The following is a 19242-nucleotide window of genomic DNA, read 5'->3' as shown; positions in this document are numbered from 1 at the left end:
ACGTGAGGGAATTCCCTGTTTCTTTTTCCCAGGAAAATAAGAAAACTATTGACAGCAAGATCGAGCCTAAAGTTGGAAAGATGACGATTATGACTTGACCCTAACCACCTCAAGTTAAGTATTCCCTCAGGAAGGTACACCAAGGTATATACTCGACTGGCCCTTTTTGGGACGTCCCAGTGAAGTGAAGATGCGGGCATACTGTGAAGGTCCGGTGAAATTCCCCAATAGTGGAAACAGGCCAATGGAACCAGACTTAGAGACGATGACTGTCATTCTGGTTTCAGACTGTGAATTGAAGGTCACCCTGAGGGTTAACTTTTTATAGCCCCATAACCCAAGCCCTCGTCTGTCATCTAGTGCCCCCAGCCATTGCATTTACCCTGCAGGAGGTGGGTCCACGTGGAAGTGACCACCAAATGTTCTGATGATGTCAAAAATTCAAGGAGCAAAACAGAAGTTTGCATCATCTAATTAAATACAACAATCAGTTTCCCTCTGGGATTAATAAAGTATTTTTGAATTGAATTTGAATTAAAGAAAACATAGGAAGGAAGTTTCTCTAATAGCCCCACCAATCAGGTTTCCATAGGAGCTGTTAAACTGCATTTAGCTTGTTTTACTTCCACTTAAAGCGCCTCTCTTTCATCTTGATGGTGACTCTAAAGTTCTGGATCTGGTCCTCTTGTCTATTTTTTTTTTGCAGATAGCATTGCAATGAACACTGATTTGTTCTGCTGAGGATATCATGTGTTGTGTTGATTCAGATCATATGCAGAGGGCACTGTTCCAGACGAGGAAGAGATCTTCTAATCCCTTTAGTTGGGGAGCTCCCTTGCTGTTAGGGAGGACTTTCTTAATGAGTTTGGCAGGGAGCTGAAGGGACCGGATGTCTGTTTCTAAACAGGCACTGGAACTGTCTAATATTTCTCCCCAAGCTAAATCAGATACAGCGCTGTCCCATGAGAGGGCTGAAACAGAAACGTTATCACTGCTCTGCTTCTTTAAAGGCGTAAAATCAAATTGAGTTTGTAAGCAAGGAGAAGTTTCAGCCATACAGGAAACGGCAGCGTTAATTAAGATGAGAGTACATTTGCAGATGAGGAATCCAACCATACCCGCACGTACAAAAGGTGTGTGGCTATTCGTGATGGTTTACAACAAAACAGTTTGTGCCATAAATAAGAGATCCTATTAAAACCATGTAGCTTTGATTAGTCAACCAACAGTTAGACAAAGATTTCTAAGTCTAAAACAGAGGGTTTTGGTTCTATTACTGATTGCAACTCTAATGGCTAAAAGTTGTTTTTGAAGCTGTCAACTTGAATCATTTGTTTCCATTTGAAATGAAAAATCATACATTTTTTTTTACTGAATTAAACATCCTCCGTTTTTGGCAGAAAAAGGTTTCAGGATACTGAAGCATATGAACCCACAAATATCAACACCTCCTTCACAAAGAGGCATATTTTGTTTAATATTTCTGATTGATTTGGAAAAGGGTAGAACGCCTTCTCCGGGTCAGGGATGAGGTCCTGCCCCAAGTGGAGGAGTTGAAGTATCTCGGGGTCTTGTTCACGAGTGAGGGAAAGATGGAGCGTGAGATCGATAGGCAGACTGGTGCTGCATCTACAGTGATGCGGGCGTTGTACCAGTCTGTCATGGAGCTGAGCCAGAAGGCAAAGATCTTGATTTACCGGTCGCTCTCCATTCCTACCCTCACCTATGGTCATCAGCTTTGGGTAGTGACTGAAAGAACGAGATAGGGACTGAGAGGATCACCAACGTGTGATGGTGCTTGTCCATGCAATTCGTATAGTATGATTTTCAGAGACTTGTTAACACAGGGAAATTTGTCCCATTTTCCCCTTCACCTCTTTTTCAATCGGCATCGTTTAACCCACATTTCTCATTATTTCTGTCCATGAATAAAACTCTTGCTGCGTATCTTTGAGTGACGGTGGCACAGGAGTTAAGTGCTCACCCTGTAATCGGAAGGTTGCAATTTCGAGCCCCGTCCTTGGGCAAGACACTTAACCCCCCTTGCCTGCTGGTGGTGGTCGGAGGGACCAGTGGCGCCTGTGCTCGGCAGCCTCGCCTCTGTTAGTGCGCCCCAGGGCAGCTGTGGCTACATCGTAGCTCATCCCCACCAGCGTGTGAATGTATGTAAAGCACCTTGGGGGGTTCCAGGACTCTAGAAGGCGCTATATCAAATACAGGCCATTTACCATTTTACCATTTGTACTCTTTCAGTCACGGCTGAATAAAACGTTCATATTTTCAGACTCTTTGGGCGAAGTATTCTTTAATCTGGTCTGTGCTGCCATTGCTGGGCAGCAGTAGCTCAGGAGGTAGAGTGGGTTGTCTAGTGGGTGGTAGGTTCAATCCCGTCTCCCACCAGAGAATGCTGTTGTTGTGTCCATGGGCAAGACACTTAATTTGCCTTGCCTGCTGGTGGTGGTTGAAGGGACTGGTGGTGCCTGTGTTTAACAGTCTTGCTTCTGTCAGTGCGCCCCAGAGCAGCTGTGGCTACAATGTAGCTCATCACCACCAGTGTGTGAATGGGTGGATGACTGTTTGTGTTGTAAAGTGCCTTGGGGGGTTATAAAACCATAAGAAGGTGCTATACAAATACAACCCATTTACAGTATTTTTTAAAACCAAAGAGTTTATTTATTGGGGAGCAATGGTGCTGCTGCTGACAAATTTAAAGGAAGCGGCTTCCTGACCAATCACAGGCTTGCGATCTCTGTCACATTCAACGAATCGTTGAAAAGTTGGGCGTGTCTCCGTCAGCCTCTGCGAAAGAGCCCATATTCCGTACCCACACAGAAAGGTAAATTATAAATGAGGCATTAGGTTCCCTATTGACTTCTAAAACCTTATTGTTCAATTGTTGTTGTCCAGGAAATGTGTTTTTATAGGGTGTTTGTTTTGTAGGTCAGACGTGCACAATGGATCTGAAGCTTTGAGGAAACAACCAGAAGGGGTAAAAAGAATTAGAAGCACAACCACTGGTCACAAATGATGAAGGTCCCAACTCTTCAGCCTTCACAAAGGAATTCAGCTGATCACACCCAGAGTTTTGTACAACCACAGTGAGCCGAGGTAATTCAACAGGAATTACTATTTAACTCAAGGAACATATTTTACACAAAGAACTGGCTGAGACAAGCACCGAGGTGAATCAGCTGTCTGGCGTCAAGCAGTGGGAAATGCCCGGGAGTTATACTCGCAACAGCTGATGAGAAGATTGGATGCAGGTGTCACACAGCAGCTTCAGAGGAAATGTCTCTGCCAGAGGACGGCAGAGAGAAGACCAGCCCACTGAACGACCTACAAGAGGAGAGACGGAGATGGGAGGTGAAGAGTTCCTTCTATTCTGAATTCCAGGAGTCGCCGTCATGACTCAGAAAATGGATGGATAAATGTTTCTAACTAAAACAAGCAGTCCCACATCACAATAGGACCTCTGTTGTGCTTTACAGTGTGTAGGGTCTTATTTTCCTCATAAGGCTTCAGAATGGAACAACCCTGAGAGAAATAGGATTTCTAAATAACAGTTTTTAAGGTAATATTGACTCACAACGGGAAAGGCTGTAGCTGGTTTAGCATCCAGGAAACAGCAGAGAACGTCTCAGCTGGCAGACATTAACTGTAAGCATTAGCATCTCAGCAGCCGAAGTTACTCCAGGCTTGTGTTATTTGTGGAGATAAAACATCAAAGTCGCAGAGCAACGTCAGTACAGTCACGTTGTTGTTAGCCAATCAGAGGCGAGGTGTCCAAATATCATGAAATGAGGTGCCAAATCCTGCCATGTTTATACTCTCTGCTGCAGCAGACTTCTCTCCCCCCCCCCCCCCCCCATTCATTCCTACTAGAGATGACTGCAGATGTATTGATTAAATGAGAGTCCCACACGTTTAAAGTGTTCAAAATAAATGGACTATCCTCTAAAATAACATCTACTTAACTAATTAACGTGAATAGTTTTAAGTAGTTGCATATAATTAAACTGGCAAGTATGTCAGTTTATTTTTGAGCACCTTGGAAATATTAGCTAGAAGCCAATAATAATAATAATTATTATTATTATTAAATTATTTATGAGGCTGGTCATTAATGATGTCATTGTACAAAACAAATGTGGGAATTTGAAATGATGCACTTTTCTTGACCTGCAAATGATTGATTATTTTTAATAAGGATTAAATATACAAAGAAATTAGATTCTTATTTCCTGGTTTGCAGCAGATTTTTGCAAAGTAGACCTGTCCCAGGACTGATGAAAATGCCTGAGAGCCATGCTCATAAATGTCAGTCAAGCCCTGCCAGAGAATTCAGCAGCTGAATTAATATTGTAAGTTGGACAATGCTCAATCCGTTTTTATTGGTCTATTCCGGTTGCAGTCTGAGCCTGCAGTCATGCAGACCTGTCTCAGCCTGCAGGATGAAGCCAGACTAAATACTGAGCTCTCTGTTAGACTTACGAATGAAATAACTCCTAATAGAAAGCACAAGTAGAGCGTCATTTGCAGAATAAACAATGTGCCACATCCAAGCAATGCACTCAAACTTCTAAATGCAAAAACTTTCATTTTACAACATTTTTGGTTTCAAATCAAACTGGAATTTTTAGTGTTTTGAGTCTAGTGGCGTTGCAGTTTTATACGTTAAAGCTGGGAACTTTGAATGCGCCCCTGTTCCCAACATGCACTATGAGGAAATGGCAAATGGCCTGCAGTTGTATATTGGTTTGGTGGACCAATCACAGTGCTCAATCAGTTTGGTGGGCAGGATGTTAGTGCGACAGAGCAAAACTTTTTTTTTTTATTTATCTATAGGATCATCCAACAGAGAGTGTGAGGGACCACAGATCTGCCCCCTAAAGATGTGTAGGAGACGGGGGGAGCTCCAAGTCCCAGAGATCCAGGCACTGCCCCAGAACACAGGAACCCCAAGGAGAATACAACCAGAAAGGCTCCCACCCCCCTCGAGAGGCACAGAGGATCGCCCCGGGGGGCCACAACCAGCAGCTGGCAGAGTCCCGGGAGATATCAGCGGCAAGCCCACAGGCCCGCCCGCAGCCTCCCACCCCCTAGCCGGCCGAGCCTGGGACCCAGCTACCCGGGACCCAGGGACGACCACCCCCGCCGGGGACCCAGCAGAGCCCAGGGACCCAGACCCCACCAGGCAGCCACCGGGATTGATCAGGCAGACGCCAAAAATCTTAAACCCCCTGACCCGGGAGCCACGAACATTCAGGCAGACCAAGGTACCACACTCCACATCAGGTGTGGCAGGGAGAGGGGAGACGAAGATCTATATCATCAAAAGAAGTCCCAGGAGAAGGGAGGAGTCAAAGGCCCCACCTGACATATACAGTCATACACAAACACAGTCATACACTCCCTCCCTCATGCTCACACATGCACATACAACCCAAGACACCGGACACCCACTCATGCTCCCCATACACACCCTATTCACTCTGGTCCCGGTACTGCTGCACATGGGGTACAACCATTACCGGTTCCCAGAGTTCGACCCTTTCTGCTGGGGTGCTGATGAGCAGGCTCCCCCGCCCAACGCTGAGCACAGCAACCCACCACCCCAGACCCCAACCAGACGGCCAGAACTCCCTCCTAGCCTCCAGCCCCAGGAAGCCAAGCAACAACAGAGGTGTGCTAAGACCCCTAGTCTCCCGCCGCCTGCTCCAATATAGTGTTAGTGTGCGTTGATGAGGTGTATTCCATGGCTGCGGTGAGCGGGCAGTGCGGGCATTGTCTGGCCTATGCCAGCAGATGCCATCGCACCACCCCACTTGCACCCACAGCCCTCGGTGTCTAAGTGCAGTTTAAAATTGGAAGTGGGCACCGGCACTTGGGATGAGGCTGAGCAATCCCCCTGCCAACTGCCGTTGGATGTGCTCACTCCCAAGGCCCTAAGTGTATGTTTGCGTGGAATGTCGTTGGTGGAAGTGTATAAGGTGCAAATAAAATTGGGGGGCAGGTTCCCACAAGAATGCGGAAATGGGGTCCATACCCGCACTCCCTGACTTGTCCGCCCTCCAAGGTCCTATGTGCATGTTTGTGTGATAATGTGAGGGAGCAGGAGGAGAAAAATATGCGGGGATGGGCGACAGAGCAAAACTAAAATGATGACTCATTTGAAAGGGCTTTGGCATCAACTTTGGACTAGACTTGGACTTTTCTTTGAGCAGATAGCGGTAGAGGTAGATTTCGCCCCATGACTGAGATTCATCAAAGGGTCGTGGCCAGAATAAATACTCACACATACAGGATGGCTTGCCAGGCTAATGTTTCTCTGCTTGAACACTGAAGATTTGGTTAAAATGAATGTTTAGCAGCTCCTGAAGGCTCAGCAGTTAAAATCAAATGTGTGTGAACAGGGACATATCAAAAACATGCAGCCACAGCAGCCTTCCGTTAGCGCTACAAGATACTTTTTGTGTGTGGGGGGGAGATATGAGGAGTGGCTTTCAGCTGCTTCACTAATTCTGTTAGTAATGATTGTCAAAAAAAAAACATGAAAACTAGCTTGTGGGCTATGATAACAGATTTTGTAAACATTTTTATGTTACACTCTATTTTTTATTTGCACATTTAGATTAATCATGTGAATTGATGGACGAGATAATATTGATGAGATGTCCTTTTTGAGTGCCTTCATGTTGTGATTCAGTTCCCGTTCCACTAAAGCTTTAATGATCATAAATAATCAAGTGGAACTTTGGAAGAAACAACTATTATATCAAGTAGTCACATGATCTAGTGATCTCTCTCTTTTTGATAGAGTGTGAAGTCCTTAATACTGAATTGTGTGGTTGTGGCAATCCTCTCCCTGGGCTGCCACCTTACCGTGGTGGAGGGGTTTGAGTGTCCCAATAGTCCTAGGAGCTAAGTTGCCTGAGGCTTTATGCCTCTGGTAGGGTCACCCATGGCAAACAGGTCCTAGGTGAGGGATCAGACAACGAGCAGCCCAAAGACCTCTAATGATGACGTAGAGGGTAAATGTTGTTGCTTTTAAGCTTAATATATTACCTTTACTTATGACCAATAAGCTGTGATACTCTATATAAATATGGAATATCAACCTGCTTGGTCTTTGAATGTTTAATCAGACGATTCTAGGATTCTTTGCTTTTTCAGGGATCAAACACACTTCTTCTCAATTCAGACAGAGTCAGGTTTATAACAGATAAGAAATTTGTTTCCTAAACAAATTAAAAACAAGACAAGTTAACTAAGACGACGGTGCTGGATGAATCAAAGTGGATGTGATGTGATGTGTGGTGATTAAATGGTGTGTGTTCATCAGAACCTTGTATCTAGAAGAACTGAGTTCTGGGTGAGAAGAATTTGGTTTGCATTATGCTATGAAGTTGGTTCTTATAAAAACGGCATCAGACGCAATCTGGCTGTGTTCTACGAACATTGTAAACCCAAAAATTCAAAATAATCAAATATATTGAGTAGATGAAACTCTTAATATAAAAAAATGTTTTTAGAACTGAAATGTGTTGAGCTATACCTTGTTTTAAGTGCATTGAACTCAAACATTTTAATTAAACTAAACTATATCTTTTTTTAAGTGAGAGTAACTTAAATTAATCCATAAAGAGCAACTTAACTTTAATGACTAATTTTAACTAATAAAATATAGATTTATTATTTTGTATTCCTATATTATTCCATTCATTTTTACATCCACCCTAAAGTGTTTCTGATAAACAGACTTGTATATTTTTTAAAATATTTGTGGATTTATGGGAAAAACAACCATGAGCTAGCAATTTTGGTGGATTTCAGGAACAATAAACAACTGCTGGGCGTGGTGCATTGTGGGGAGTCATGTTTTCAGTTATTTTGCTCTATTTTGTGGTGTTTATGCATTTTTATTGTGGAGGATTGTTATTTCATTCAACGTTGCAAATGTGGTGTTACTTTTTGTGTCATGTTGGTCCCATAAGTGAGGAGGTTGGTCAAAGTAATGCTGTGCCGCTTTGCCATCCCATTGTTATTAATGCTGTGGTTTTTCACACCAGATGCTCTTGACTTGACTTTGAGGGTTCCACTTTCATTGGCTGTTAGCATGTATGGGTGTGTGAGTCATGATCTGGTGTTAGTCACTGCCTTTACCAGCCTGCCACATTGTCATTTTTAAGTAAATTCAACTTATTTGGGTTAGGGTTTAATAAGTCCATTTACAGTTCATATAAGTTAAAATATTTAAGTTAGTATAAACATCTAATAAAGTTCAAATTAAATAAAATATGCAAGTTTAGTGAAATTAAACTTTGTAAGTTGCTTAAGTGCGAAGTTATAGGTTGGAGGTAGTTAAATGCTTTAATTTTATTCAGGTCATATTTTTTAGGTTAAGATGAACTTAGTTTTTAGATAAGTTTACCTAATAATTTTTAAGTTATCAGTTTCCTCATAAATTTTGAGTTCAGTGAACTTATTCGGGGTTACAGTGTACCCCTGAGGAGACTTCCTTTCGGATCCGAGATGCCCAGAGATACCGAAGTTCGTAGAAAAAAAAAAAAAACGCAGTACGACCAGGTCGGTCCAGAGTCGTCTCCCGGATCACAACAGATAGATAAAATTGTTTGCGTCTAGAACAGCTGTTTCTGAATAGCTGAAGGAACCGTTTTGCTGTAGGCAGCTTTTAGCTTGTCAAAAGCTTTGGGTTAAAGAGGCTTCGCTCCAGATGGCCTGTCCATCGCTTTCTCTAGAACTGACTCACCGTCAAGTGAGCTCCGTTTTAATTTTCTCATATTATGATTTCTTGGCCAACCGGGACGTGCCATGTTAAGGGGTGTTATCAAGCAAACCTCAGAACATCACGCCTTGCGTCAGATACAGGAGTTCTGATTTGTGGAACAGAAAGCAATGTGTCAGGATATTAGCTTAACCTTGTCATCGTCACGTGTCTGAGTGTGTGAGCTGTCAGAAAATAGTGATTCACTTGTTAAACCAACATTACTGATCATATTATCAAAATGTTTCATTTCAACCACAGTAATTCAATCACAGATTAATCAAAACATTTCATTAATATTCATATAACATTCGGTCATTCAATCATATTGTTATTTAATGATTATTTAACTTATGAGTTGTAAAAGTGTTCCTTTTCATGAGAGTGAGCAATCCTGCGGTGTTATCAAAAGAAGGCTTTGTTTGGGAACACAGGCTGATATCTTGTTCCTCCTGAAATGTCAACAAGGTTTGCAGAACCTTGTTGCTTGTTAGAAGGTAGAATGCAAAATCCACCTTAGAGGGTGGAAACGGGTCTGTAGATGACCGATGGCATGCAGGTCAATATGTAGGCTAAAACTGACCATTGCTGGACATTACAATGAATAATATAAATGAAAACTGTGCTCCCTCACCTGGACGCGGATCACTGCCCCCCCCCCCCCCCCTCTGGAGCCAGGCCTGGAGGTGGGGCACATCAGCGAGCGCCTGGTGGCCGGGCTTTCACCCATGGAGCTCGGCCGGGCACAGCCTGAAGAGGAAACGTGGGTCCCAGTTATAACCCCGACTGATGATAGTGTTTGTGAGGAGGGTTGACATAAGAAATGGTACAGGAAGTTGATGTTGTAATTAGTGTTTTATTTGTGTTGTAAAAAAAAAATTAAAAGGTAACCAAGATTTCTTACTCGAAATGAACAACTAAAGGAGCACGTTTAAGCAACATCTAATGAAAATTACCAAAAAGCCTAAAACTTAGAATTTATCAACCAAGGATACTGGGGAAAAGCCTCAGTATGCACTATCAGGTGCTGTCTCTGATCAGTACTAGGAAAGACATCGATTCTAAATCTATAGTTTTCCTTCCAAACAGCCTCAAGTAGGCAGAGTTAATTTTAACTTTTAAAGAAAAACCTTTTTAAAACCAAAGAGGAAACTGAATGAAAATTGCCATTAAGGGCTGCCGTTAATTTCTGGTAAACAAGGTTAGAATTTATACTTAACTAACAGGACTCGTGTTTCCTTTTTCATACGTCCTAAAGGGTTTGCAGAACAACAGGGAACTGAGTATCGTCTTCAAGGATCTCCAAAGGATCCACAAGTTAGCTAGGTTAACAATCAACAAAGACTTACTCAAGCCCAAAATACCGGATTAGTATCTTATTCAAAGCAAAAGATCAACAGCAAAAAAAACCAACAAACAATTAAATTAATTTGTTGTCTGTCACTCAGTTGCCTTTCCCTGTTGTCCCCCTTTACTGCTGGCAGACTCTGCTTTTTATTCTGGTTTGCTAATCAGCTGGAGTGAGAGCAGCTGTACTCACTCAGCAGTCTGCAGCAGGGAGGAGGAGAGGTGAGGTTGATGCAGCAGGGCAGAGCTGTCTCATGGCTGGAGAAGTCAGGCTGCCGTTAGTAACAGTCCCCCTTCCCATGGGCTCACCACTCATGGTAGGGGCCAAAGGGGTCAGATGCAGTGTGTGACGGGTGGTAGTCGAGGGTGGGGACCTTGGCCGTCTGATCCTACAGAAGCTGGCTCTTGGCACATGCGCTTCCGGTCGGTAACAAGATGGCGCCTGTGCTTGGCTTAGCCACAGTCACCGGCCACGTTTTCAAACTTTTCTCCACTAACCTCCTCTTTTCCACCTTTCTCCTGTCTGCTATCCTCTTTAGTAGTGTCCCTGCTACCATCTCCTATGATCGCCAGACTCCTTTGTCCTTCCGTTCGTTCATGATTGCCCAAGATGCACCGAGGACGTACCTCCCTGAGTGGCGCACTGGCCCGGAGCCAAACGACGATTCCAGCCAGAGCGCCTGCAGCGATGTTTATCCGGTCCTGGGAAAACGTCGGATTAAAAGAGGTAAACAAGCAGGAAGTGATCTTCTAGCTTCTTGTCCTTTGTTTGGCGACTTGAGCGCCACTTCCGCATTACCGCCAGGCCGTAGTGCTGCGCAGTTTCTCCATCCAAGTTTTTTAAGGTCGGTTTATCCTCATTCCTCAGTGGTTTCTCCTCCTGTTCCCTCCATAAGTGGTTTTTATAAACACCGTGGATCCAACCCTGCTAATTTTCATCCACTAACTCCAGCTGTTTCTGTAGTTTCTGATTCCTCCACCTCACTCAGCACAGCTCTATTAAATACCCGCTCTGTTAACAATAACTCCTTCTGGGTCAGGGATTTTAAGATTTTTGGCATCTGCCTGACCAATCCCGGTGGCTGCCTGGTGGGGTCTGGGTCCCCGGCGGGGGTGGTCACCCCTGGGTCCCGGGTCGCTGGGTCCCGGGCTCGACCATCTAGAGGGTGGGAGGCTGCGGGCGGGCCTGAGGGCTTGCCGCCGATATCTCCCGGGACTCTGCCGGCTGCTGGTTGTGGCCCCCCGGGGCGGTCCTCTGCGCCTCTTGAGGGGGACGGGGGCTTTTCTGATCGCAGTCTCCCTGGGGTTCCTGTGCTCTGGGGCAGCTCCTGGATCTCTGGGACTTGGAGCTCCCTCCGTCTCCTGCACATCTTTAGGGGCCAGATCTGTGGCCCCTCACACTCTATTGGACGCTCCTATAGAGAAACCTTACATAAACAAGCGCATGTACACACACAGGTGCTCACATGGTGCTCTCATAAGTATGGACTTAGGCACGTTCAACACATGTCTTAAGGCTGTCGCTGTCACTAAATGCACTGTGATTTATTATCGTGTGATTGTTCAGTTAAACAATGTTGATTTTATATTTCACCATCAAGGTGACGCAGTGATAGCTTGATCTTTGTCACACCCTGTCCTGTCTCCCCGTTTTGGTTCAGCCTTGTGTCTCGTTAATCGCTCCCACCTGCCTCTTGTTTCCCAATCACCTTAGCTCCCTGCCCTCGTGTATTTAAGCCCCTTCTGTTTTGTGTCTGATGTCGGTCCATTGTTTCATTGTCAGCGTGTCTCTCAATAAATATATGTTAAACGTTCCTACCCGGTTGCCTGTCTTCCTCGCCCTGGTTGGATCCTCACCTCTTCTCCGCACCAGTCGCCGGCACGCGTGACAATCTTGTTGTGTCCCATTTTTTTGTTTGTTTTTTGTTTGTATTTTTTTCTTCTCTCTTTCTGCAGGTCTAGAAGCAGACTCTTGTTCATTATTGTTTATTTTTGTGCCCCCCCCCCCCACCACACACACACACACACACACACACACACACACACACACACACACACACACACACACACACACACACACACACACACACACACACACCCCACACCCCCCAACCCACCCACCACCTTTTGTCTCTTCCTTTCTCTTTCACCTCTGTCTCTGTGTCTGGTCAGAGTTTAAAAGCATTCAAAAACAACAACAATAAAGTTTTAAGTATCAGGTGTGACATTAAATTGTCTGGTTCTGGTCTATAGGGCCTTACATGGACAAGCGCCATCTTACATTGGTGATCTTCTTAGTCCCTACAGCCCCAGCAGGTCCCTGAGGTCCAGTGATCAAAGCCTACTGGTTGTGCAGCACCAGGCTAAAGACCAAAGGTGACAGATCATTTGCTGCTGTGGCCCCCAGACTCTAGAACTCTCTCCCCCTGAGCCTGAGATCAGTGGACTCAGTGGTCTCCTTTAAAAAGCAGCTGAAGACTCACTTGTTCAAGCTGGCTTTGGTATGACCTTCTTCACCTCTCTCTCTTTATTCTGCTCTCCCCACCTATTCCACCTTCCTCAGGATCCACTGATTTCCCTCTTTCCTGTTCACTCTCTCTCTTTCTTAACATTTTTTAATCACAATTGTCTATTTTTTGGTAATTTTAAATATACTTTAACCATTTTCTAAATTATTTTTTATATTTTTACTTTTTTTGCGTTTGTGATGCGCCTCGTGATTTTTATCTTGAGAGGCACTATAGAAATGATATTTTCTTCTTCTTCTTCTGATCTTCTGTTTTTTTTTCTTTTAGTTTTAGAATGTTCCCTCAGATCCACAGTCACTCTGTTCAGTCAGCCTTATTCGTCCTACCTGAGCCATGCCTGACTTTCTCCCTGTCTCAGCTGCTCACTGCACTAGCTATCTTGTTTTTAAAAAAAAAAAAAAATGCCACTCTGACTTGCATAATGCTAAACATGAGCATTTTTCTTCAGTCTCCATTGCCTTCATTTGGAAAGAGATAGGAAAAGATCAGGTCAGAAAAAGCCAGTCTACATCACACTGACAATCAGCAGTCATGGCCTCGCCCATCTTGGCCCGTGACCGTGGAAGGCTACACTAATTTTGCTGCCGGGAGAGAGCGGAGCACGTCTTGGCCAGTAGAAGCTAACAGTTAGCATTAGCAACTCTACAACATGGCAGAAGTCCTTAATGCCTGTGTTATTTGGGGAGATAAAACATCAACGTTTAGTTTTGTACCCAAGAAATAAGAGAAAACGAAGGTAGAAGAAGAGCTGTGTTTCAGTTAGTCAGAAGCAAGATGTTCACACATGTAATGTTAGATAATTAGTATGTTTGGTTAAGTAAATTGTTTTAAGAGCTATTTATATTATTAACATTACTAGAGACCAATAAGCTGTAATACTCTATTTAACTAGAATATCACCTTGCCTGGTCTTTATTTGTTTTAGTCAGAAGATTCTACGATTCTTTTATTCATTAAGGGATCGTACACACTTCGTTTGATTCAAGAAACAGTCAGGTTTATAAAAATTAAGAATTGACAAAATATTTAAACTATTATTTACTGTGAGTGGATGCGAACTAACGGATGGTGTCTGTAACTCATGTGTGAATATAATGTGATGGAGTCAGAATCTTCGTTTCTCAGAGAGCTGAGTTCTGGACATAAAATAATTTGGTTTGCAAATAAGCTATTAAGTTGCTATTATCAAAACCACATACATACGCTATCTCGCTGTGTTCTACCCCACCCGTTCTGGAGACCCCCATTTGGAACGGCGATGTCAAGGAGCCGACGACCCCACTGCACTTGGTTCGTAGAAAAACCTCAGTGCGACCAAATCAGTCCTGGGGTTTCTCCGGGTCACAACGACAGATGAAACCGAGCATCTTAAAAATAACTCTGAAGGTTTAAAAAGAGTTTGACGACGTGTCAAACTCCTTGCTGGTTAAAGAGGTGCTAAAGATGGCCAGTCTGAAGCTTGCTCTAGAACTGACTGATTACTCAAAGTCATCTAGTTTTAAGGAATCGATATTATGACTTGGTCAGTCAATCAGGGGCTGACAAGATTGAGAGATATTACCAAGCATCTCAGAGACTCACCCCCTTTGATATGGAGACTATAGACTATGTTTACATGCAGCCAATATCCGGGTTATGATCGGGTTAAGGTCGGTATTCGGGTTTCTGAGTTGATCAGAATAACCCGTTTACAAGCATAAATAGAAAGAGTTACCCCTAACTTGCATAACCTGATTTAAATGCGGACGTTGGGGTAGCGTCAGGACGTGTGGACTAAACCAACATGCCTCATTTCCGGTTCTTCTTGTTCCGGTATCCGTGAAAACAACAACATGTTTCCCAGTTCGGAAGAGATAGCGACCGCGTTTGTTTGCGCTTTAGTTTCCTCGTCACTCCAAAAGTGTGGTGCTGTGCCGCGACTCGCCATTTTGCTCCCAACTTGTTGTTTACTTCCGGTGTTCTGGCACATACAAGACATCTCGCTACTCAAAAGACCAAGATTCCTTGCAAACAGAGCATGCGCAGAATACACGCTTTGATGGGGATATCCCGATATGCGTTTACTCTACCAAACATTCGGGTTAGAAAAGGGTTACCCCAGGTGTGGTAACCGGGCTTTTAAAACCCCGGTTATGAGCATATCCGGGTTTTTGGCGGTGTTTACAACGACCTGCGGAACCGGGTTATTGTGAATATTCGGGTTTTAAAAGGGTTACTGGCTGCATGTAAACGCACTGTATGAGTCTGGGCAAAAGATTAACTGTGTCATGCGTTAACTTAACCTTACTCTGTCTTGTATGAGTGCAAATGGTGATGACCTCATCCAGTATACATGCTGAGCATATATCATTAAACACAGATCAATGAACATTCCATTGTATATGATTATAAAATCTTCTTTCTTCTGGAAAAAAAGGAGTTCATTTAAAAGAGTTTCTCTGTGAAGGACCTTGGAGGAGAGACTGCCATTGTTTATCTTTTATTATCTCCGTCAGAGCTGCAGTCCAGGTGGTGTGAGGAAGGCAGGCTTTAATTAAAGGGACTACGTGCAGACTTCCAGACTCCTGTGAGGGGAAAATATTGTAGGTTGTGTCATAGCCAGGTTAAGTTGACCTGGCTGTAGATCTTGACATGTGGGATCTCAAAATCAGGCCATTTCGTGACGTTACACACATCATGACTATTAACAAGTAAGACTTGTAATCCTATCACCCCCTACTCCTCTGACTAACTGCTACTTCCTGAAACAGACCAGAGCTTTTCTTCCACAGAAAGTGACTCACAAGGCCTTCATCTAAGCTTGAGACCACAGCAGATTTACTGAAATAACGAGTGAGCTTTAAACTCTCCTCGGTCTCTGCCTCCGTGCCAGATTAGCGACAGCCTTGTGCCAGCAGAGTTCTAGTTTTGCCTCCTGGTTTCTAGCCACATTCATGTCTCTGGATTATTCCTGCTTTGTCTTTCCCATAATGGAACTCTACAATCGTTCTGTTTTCCGGACTCCGACCCCCTTTTATCTCATTCTTGACCGCTGCAGCCTGTCAAGTATTTAGACTTCTGTCTTCATGTGAATGACCACAGTAATTTTTCAGTCTCTGTGATGAATCAAATCTGAAGAGGAACAAAGAACTATGAGAGGTTTACTTTGTCACAAAGTATTATGCAAATTTCAGTTCAGTAAAACTGTTATTTTTCTGATTGAAACACTTGAGTGCCACCCTCCAGCATGTTTTAGTTGTTTCTCTGCTCCAACACACCTGATTCAGTGGTTGAATTACCCGTTCAGGCAGGTCATCAAGCTCTGCAGAAGCCCATTACTCACCTGCTGATTCCAGTCGAGTGTGTTGGAAAAAAGCAAACAACTAAAACCTGCTGGATTGGAGATCTTGTGGACCAGGGTTTCCTGCTCCTGGTGTAAACTAATACACAGCTGTTCTTGGATAACAGGTGAGGGCCATGCAGAATCACTCTGGGGGCCCTAAATGGCCCGCAAGCTGCAATTTGGACATCCTCGCTCAGGAAAGTCTTAGACAGGAAACAAAAGAAGCATCAAAGCTGTTCTCTTCACACAAACCAGTGTTGAAAACTGCTTGTTGCTGAGCATTGTGGGATCGACGCTCTGTAGGTTTTTCTGTTCCTTTAGGTTCGCTTTATGATCCCAGATGGTCAGCCTCAGACACAAAGAAGACCCTTTTCCATCCTGTCCTCTCCACTGGTACCTAGCCCCCGGGTATCTCCTCCGATAAAAGAAACAGGTTGTTGCCCAGACCTCCTGCTTTAACTGGTCTCCAGAGCCCAAACCCCCTTTGTCAGTGACGTTTCATCCCTTTTCAAATCCTTCTGTCATTATTGATTCTCTTGCCATCTGCTGTCAGAGTTCAGCCAGCACTGGGAGTCTCCTTTTTGTCTTTATGTGCCATGATGTTAAAGGGATATTTCCACCATTTTGAAGTGTGTCTATGTGTAAAAGTCTCTTTTTTTTTATTATTATTTATGAACAGCCTCTGTTTAGAGACAGAAATGAGCTTTTGACAGGACTGATGAGCTAACAGCTAGTCTGACCACAGCCAACACCAGAAGGAATTCTTGACGTCTTTTAACAGCGGTTCACGTGAATGTTGTTGCATGAACATTTACATAGCCATCAGGTTTATATTGTTGTCATTTTAACTGAAATTTAAACCAAAAGTGTTATATTTTGCTGTGGTGATGTTTACAATATCTAACAATCAAAAAATTCCACGTAAATAAATGTAATTAAAAACTGACGGCAATGTAACAATTTATAAAATAATGTTTCCATGAACTGGAATGCAATCTAGGATCATTCCTGTTTGAGAAACAATGAGTAACTGCTGCTCTGCTAGCAGTAGCTTTATTGTCAGTCTCAGTAAAAGAGCAACTAGTAAAGAACTGGACTTCAGGACAGAAGAAAGCACAGTGAGTTTAAAAGTGGCACACACTCATTTCAATAAATCTGCTGTGGTCTCTTAGCCTAGAAATCTAGACAGACTGTAGCAGAAGCAAAATGATTCTGGTTTGCCGGTGGGTCTGGCCACGCTTCACTGGCCTCAGCAGACTCGAACAGTCTTGTGTTTTGTCAGTCACAGAGCTCTATCAGCTTGGGGGGCCAGTCACAGAGCTCTATCAGCTTGGTGGGGCAGCTATTGCACTCTGTGGTTTGATGAGCAGGATGTTAGTGTGACTAAGTGAAAAGATGGCAACAACTCGTTTGAAATGACTTCAGGTTCAGCTTTGGACTATTTGGACTTCGGCTTTTCTTTGAGCAGATAGACGTAGTCTTTCATTTAGCCAAGAGACGTATTTGCGTCTTCTTCAACAGTGTGTGGCGGAATGCCCTGCTGACTGACCTCCGTTGCAGCTGAGTACGCCACTTTGTTGTCCAATAGACCCTTTTACTACCTACGTCATCAAAAGTTGCGCGCGCAGCCTGGCAACGAGACTGAAGGCTTCCTCATTCACACTCGATACTAAAACAGCGTTTTAAACCCTTTGTTTTGAAGTTCTGAGCACATAAAAATGTTGGGTTGTTGCGTGTATGGATGCCAGAATCGCTTCTCTTCAAGCAGTGGACTGAAACTTTACAGAATTCCGAAGGGAGCACATCCATTTCAACAAAATCGGAGGCGTCTGTGGCTGCAGGCCATCAAAAGGAATCAATGAAAACGACTGAAAACACGATCCGAAATGCTCGAGTTTGTAGCGCCCATTTTATATCAGGTAAGGTAATTATGTACTAAGATTACACCAGAAAGCTGGTTAACGTGTGTTCTATTAAATAAAGTAAGTTGAGTTTGCTTGTTTGCAAATGAAATTAACATTTCATTCTAATTCATCTGTATTTTCCCACTGCATATTAGTATAAACTGTATTTCTCTAAAAATTAACATGATTGTACTCTGAGCACGCTAAAAAAAAGAAACCTATGCTATACTCACCCTGCCATGCAGGTACGTAGTTCTCTGGTTTGTTTACTATGACCCAAGCCTCATACATAGCAGTCTTGTGTCCTTGTCTTTGGCTAGGAAGGACTTCTGCCTTCAGGACGCAAAACTCAGAGTTTATGTGGTGATATTTTACTTTCTGTACGTGGCCACAGACAACATAGTTGTATGCATCTAACGATTTGTATGCCTGTAGCGTCTCACGTGTGTACTTACTGGGCCTCTCCACTAAAAACGTATATATATCGGGCCACTGGATATCTGGCCACGCACCTACATCTTCCACCCATTCCGTAATGCCACAGGGATCCGGGAGTCTGTTGCCATTCGTTAAAGTGAGTTTAATGATATAACGTTCAAGATTTGCCAGTGATAACCCCGCAGCATAGCTTAATAAAGCCTGACACAACGCCATTCTCTGTTGCCAAGCTGTGTGCGCATTCTCGCTGACGTCATATTGTTTACAAACAGTAAAAGGGTCTATAGCATGCAGAGACAATTTGAAAGACAAATGAAGACACCGCCCCACGACTGAGCTCTGCCTATGGGTCGTGGCCAGACATATTCATACATATATACAGGATGGCTTGTCTAGCTAGTAGTCTCTAGTATGAATTGAACATCAAGTGACACTTCTGAGGAAGACAGTAGATGCTGTCAAAACATGTAAATAAAAACCTTGATCTGCAGTTACTGAAGTAAATGAAAAATGTATAATGCTAACCTCTTGCCTCTGATTAGCTGACAGCAACTTAACACTTTTTCTTGGGCGTAAAACTCAGAAGCTGATATTTTATCTCAACAAATAATACCAAGCCTCAATGTGTTCCACCATGCTATGGAGTTGCTAATGCTAACGGTTAGCTTCTGTTAGCCGTGACATGCTCTGATCTCTTAATAATAATAACAATAATAATAATAATAATAATAATAATAATAATAATTAATAATAATAATATATTTTTAAAGCACCTTTCATGACGCCCAATGACACTTTACAACAAAGGGAAAAAAGTAAAACAGGAGAAACACAGTACAGAAATATGCAAAATCAGAATCAGAATCAGAATAAGCTTTATTGCCAGCGCTCCAGCGACCCAGAGCATAGGAACTTGAC

The 19242-nt window shown here is 43.4% G+C and overlaps 2 protein-coding genes across 2 annotated transcripts in view; one reads left to right on the top strand and one right to left on the bottom strand.

The window, feature by feature from the left end:
• Positions 1-19242, bottom strand: part of LOC139070353 (uncharacterized) — a 275750-nt gene that overhangs the window by 171659 nt on the left and 84849 nt on the right. The window lies entirely within an intron of this gene.
• Positions 4713-13179, top strand: LOC139070445 (uncharacterized). The gene is made up of 3 exons (XM_070552698.1): positions 4713-5683; positions 10672-11489; positions 13109-13179. The coding sequence occupies exons 1-3, from the start codon at positions 4713-4715 to the stop codon at positions 13177-13179; spliced, it is 1860 nt and encodes a 619-aa protein (XP_070408799.1).

Source organism: Nothobranchius furzeri, chromosome 6 (genome assembly GCF_043380555.1).
Source record: "Nothobranchius furzeri strain GRZ-AD chromosome 6, NfurGRZ-RIMD1, whole genome shotgun sequence".
NCBI classification, from domain to species: domain Eukaryota; kingdom Metazoa; phylum Chordata; class Actinopteri; order Cyprinodontiformes; family Nothobranchiidae; genus Nothobranchius; species Nothobranchius furzeri.
This window is presented reverse-complemented; position numbering and strand designations above follow the sequence as displayed.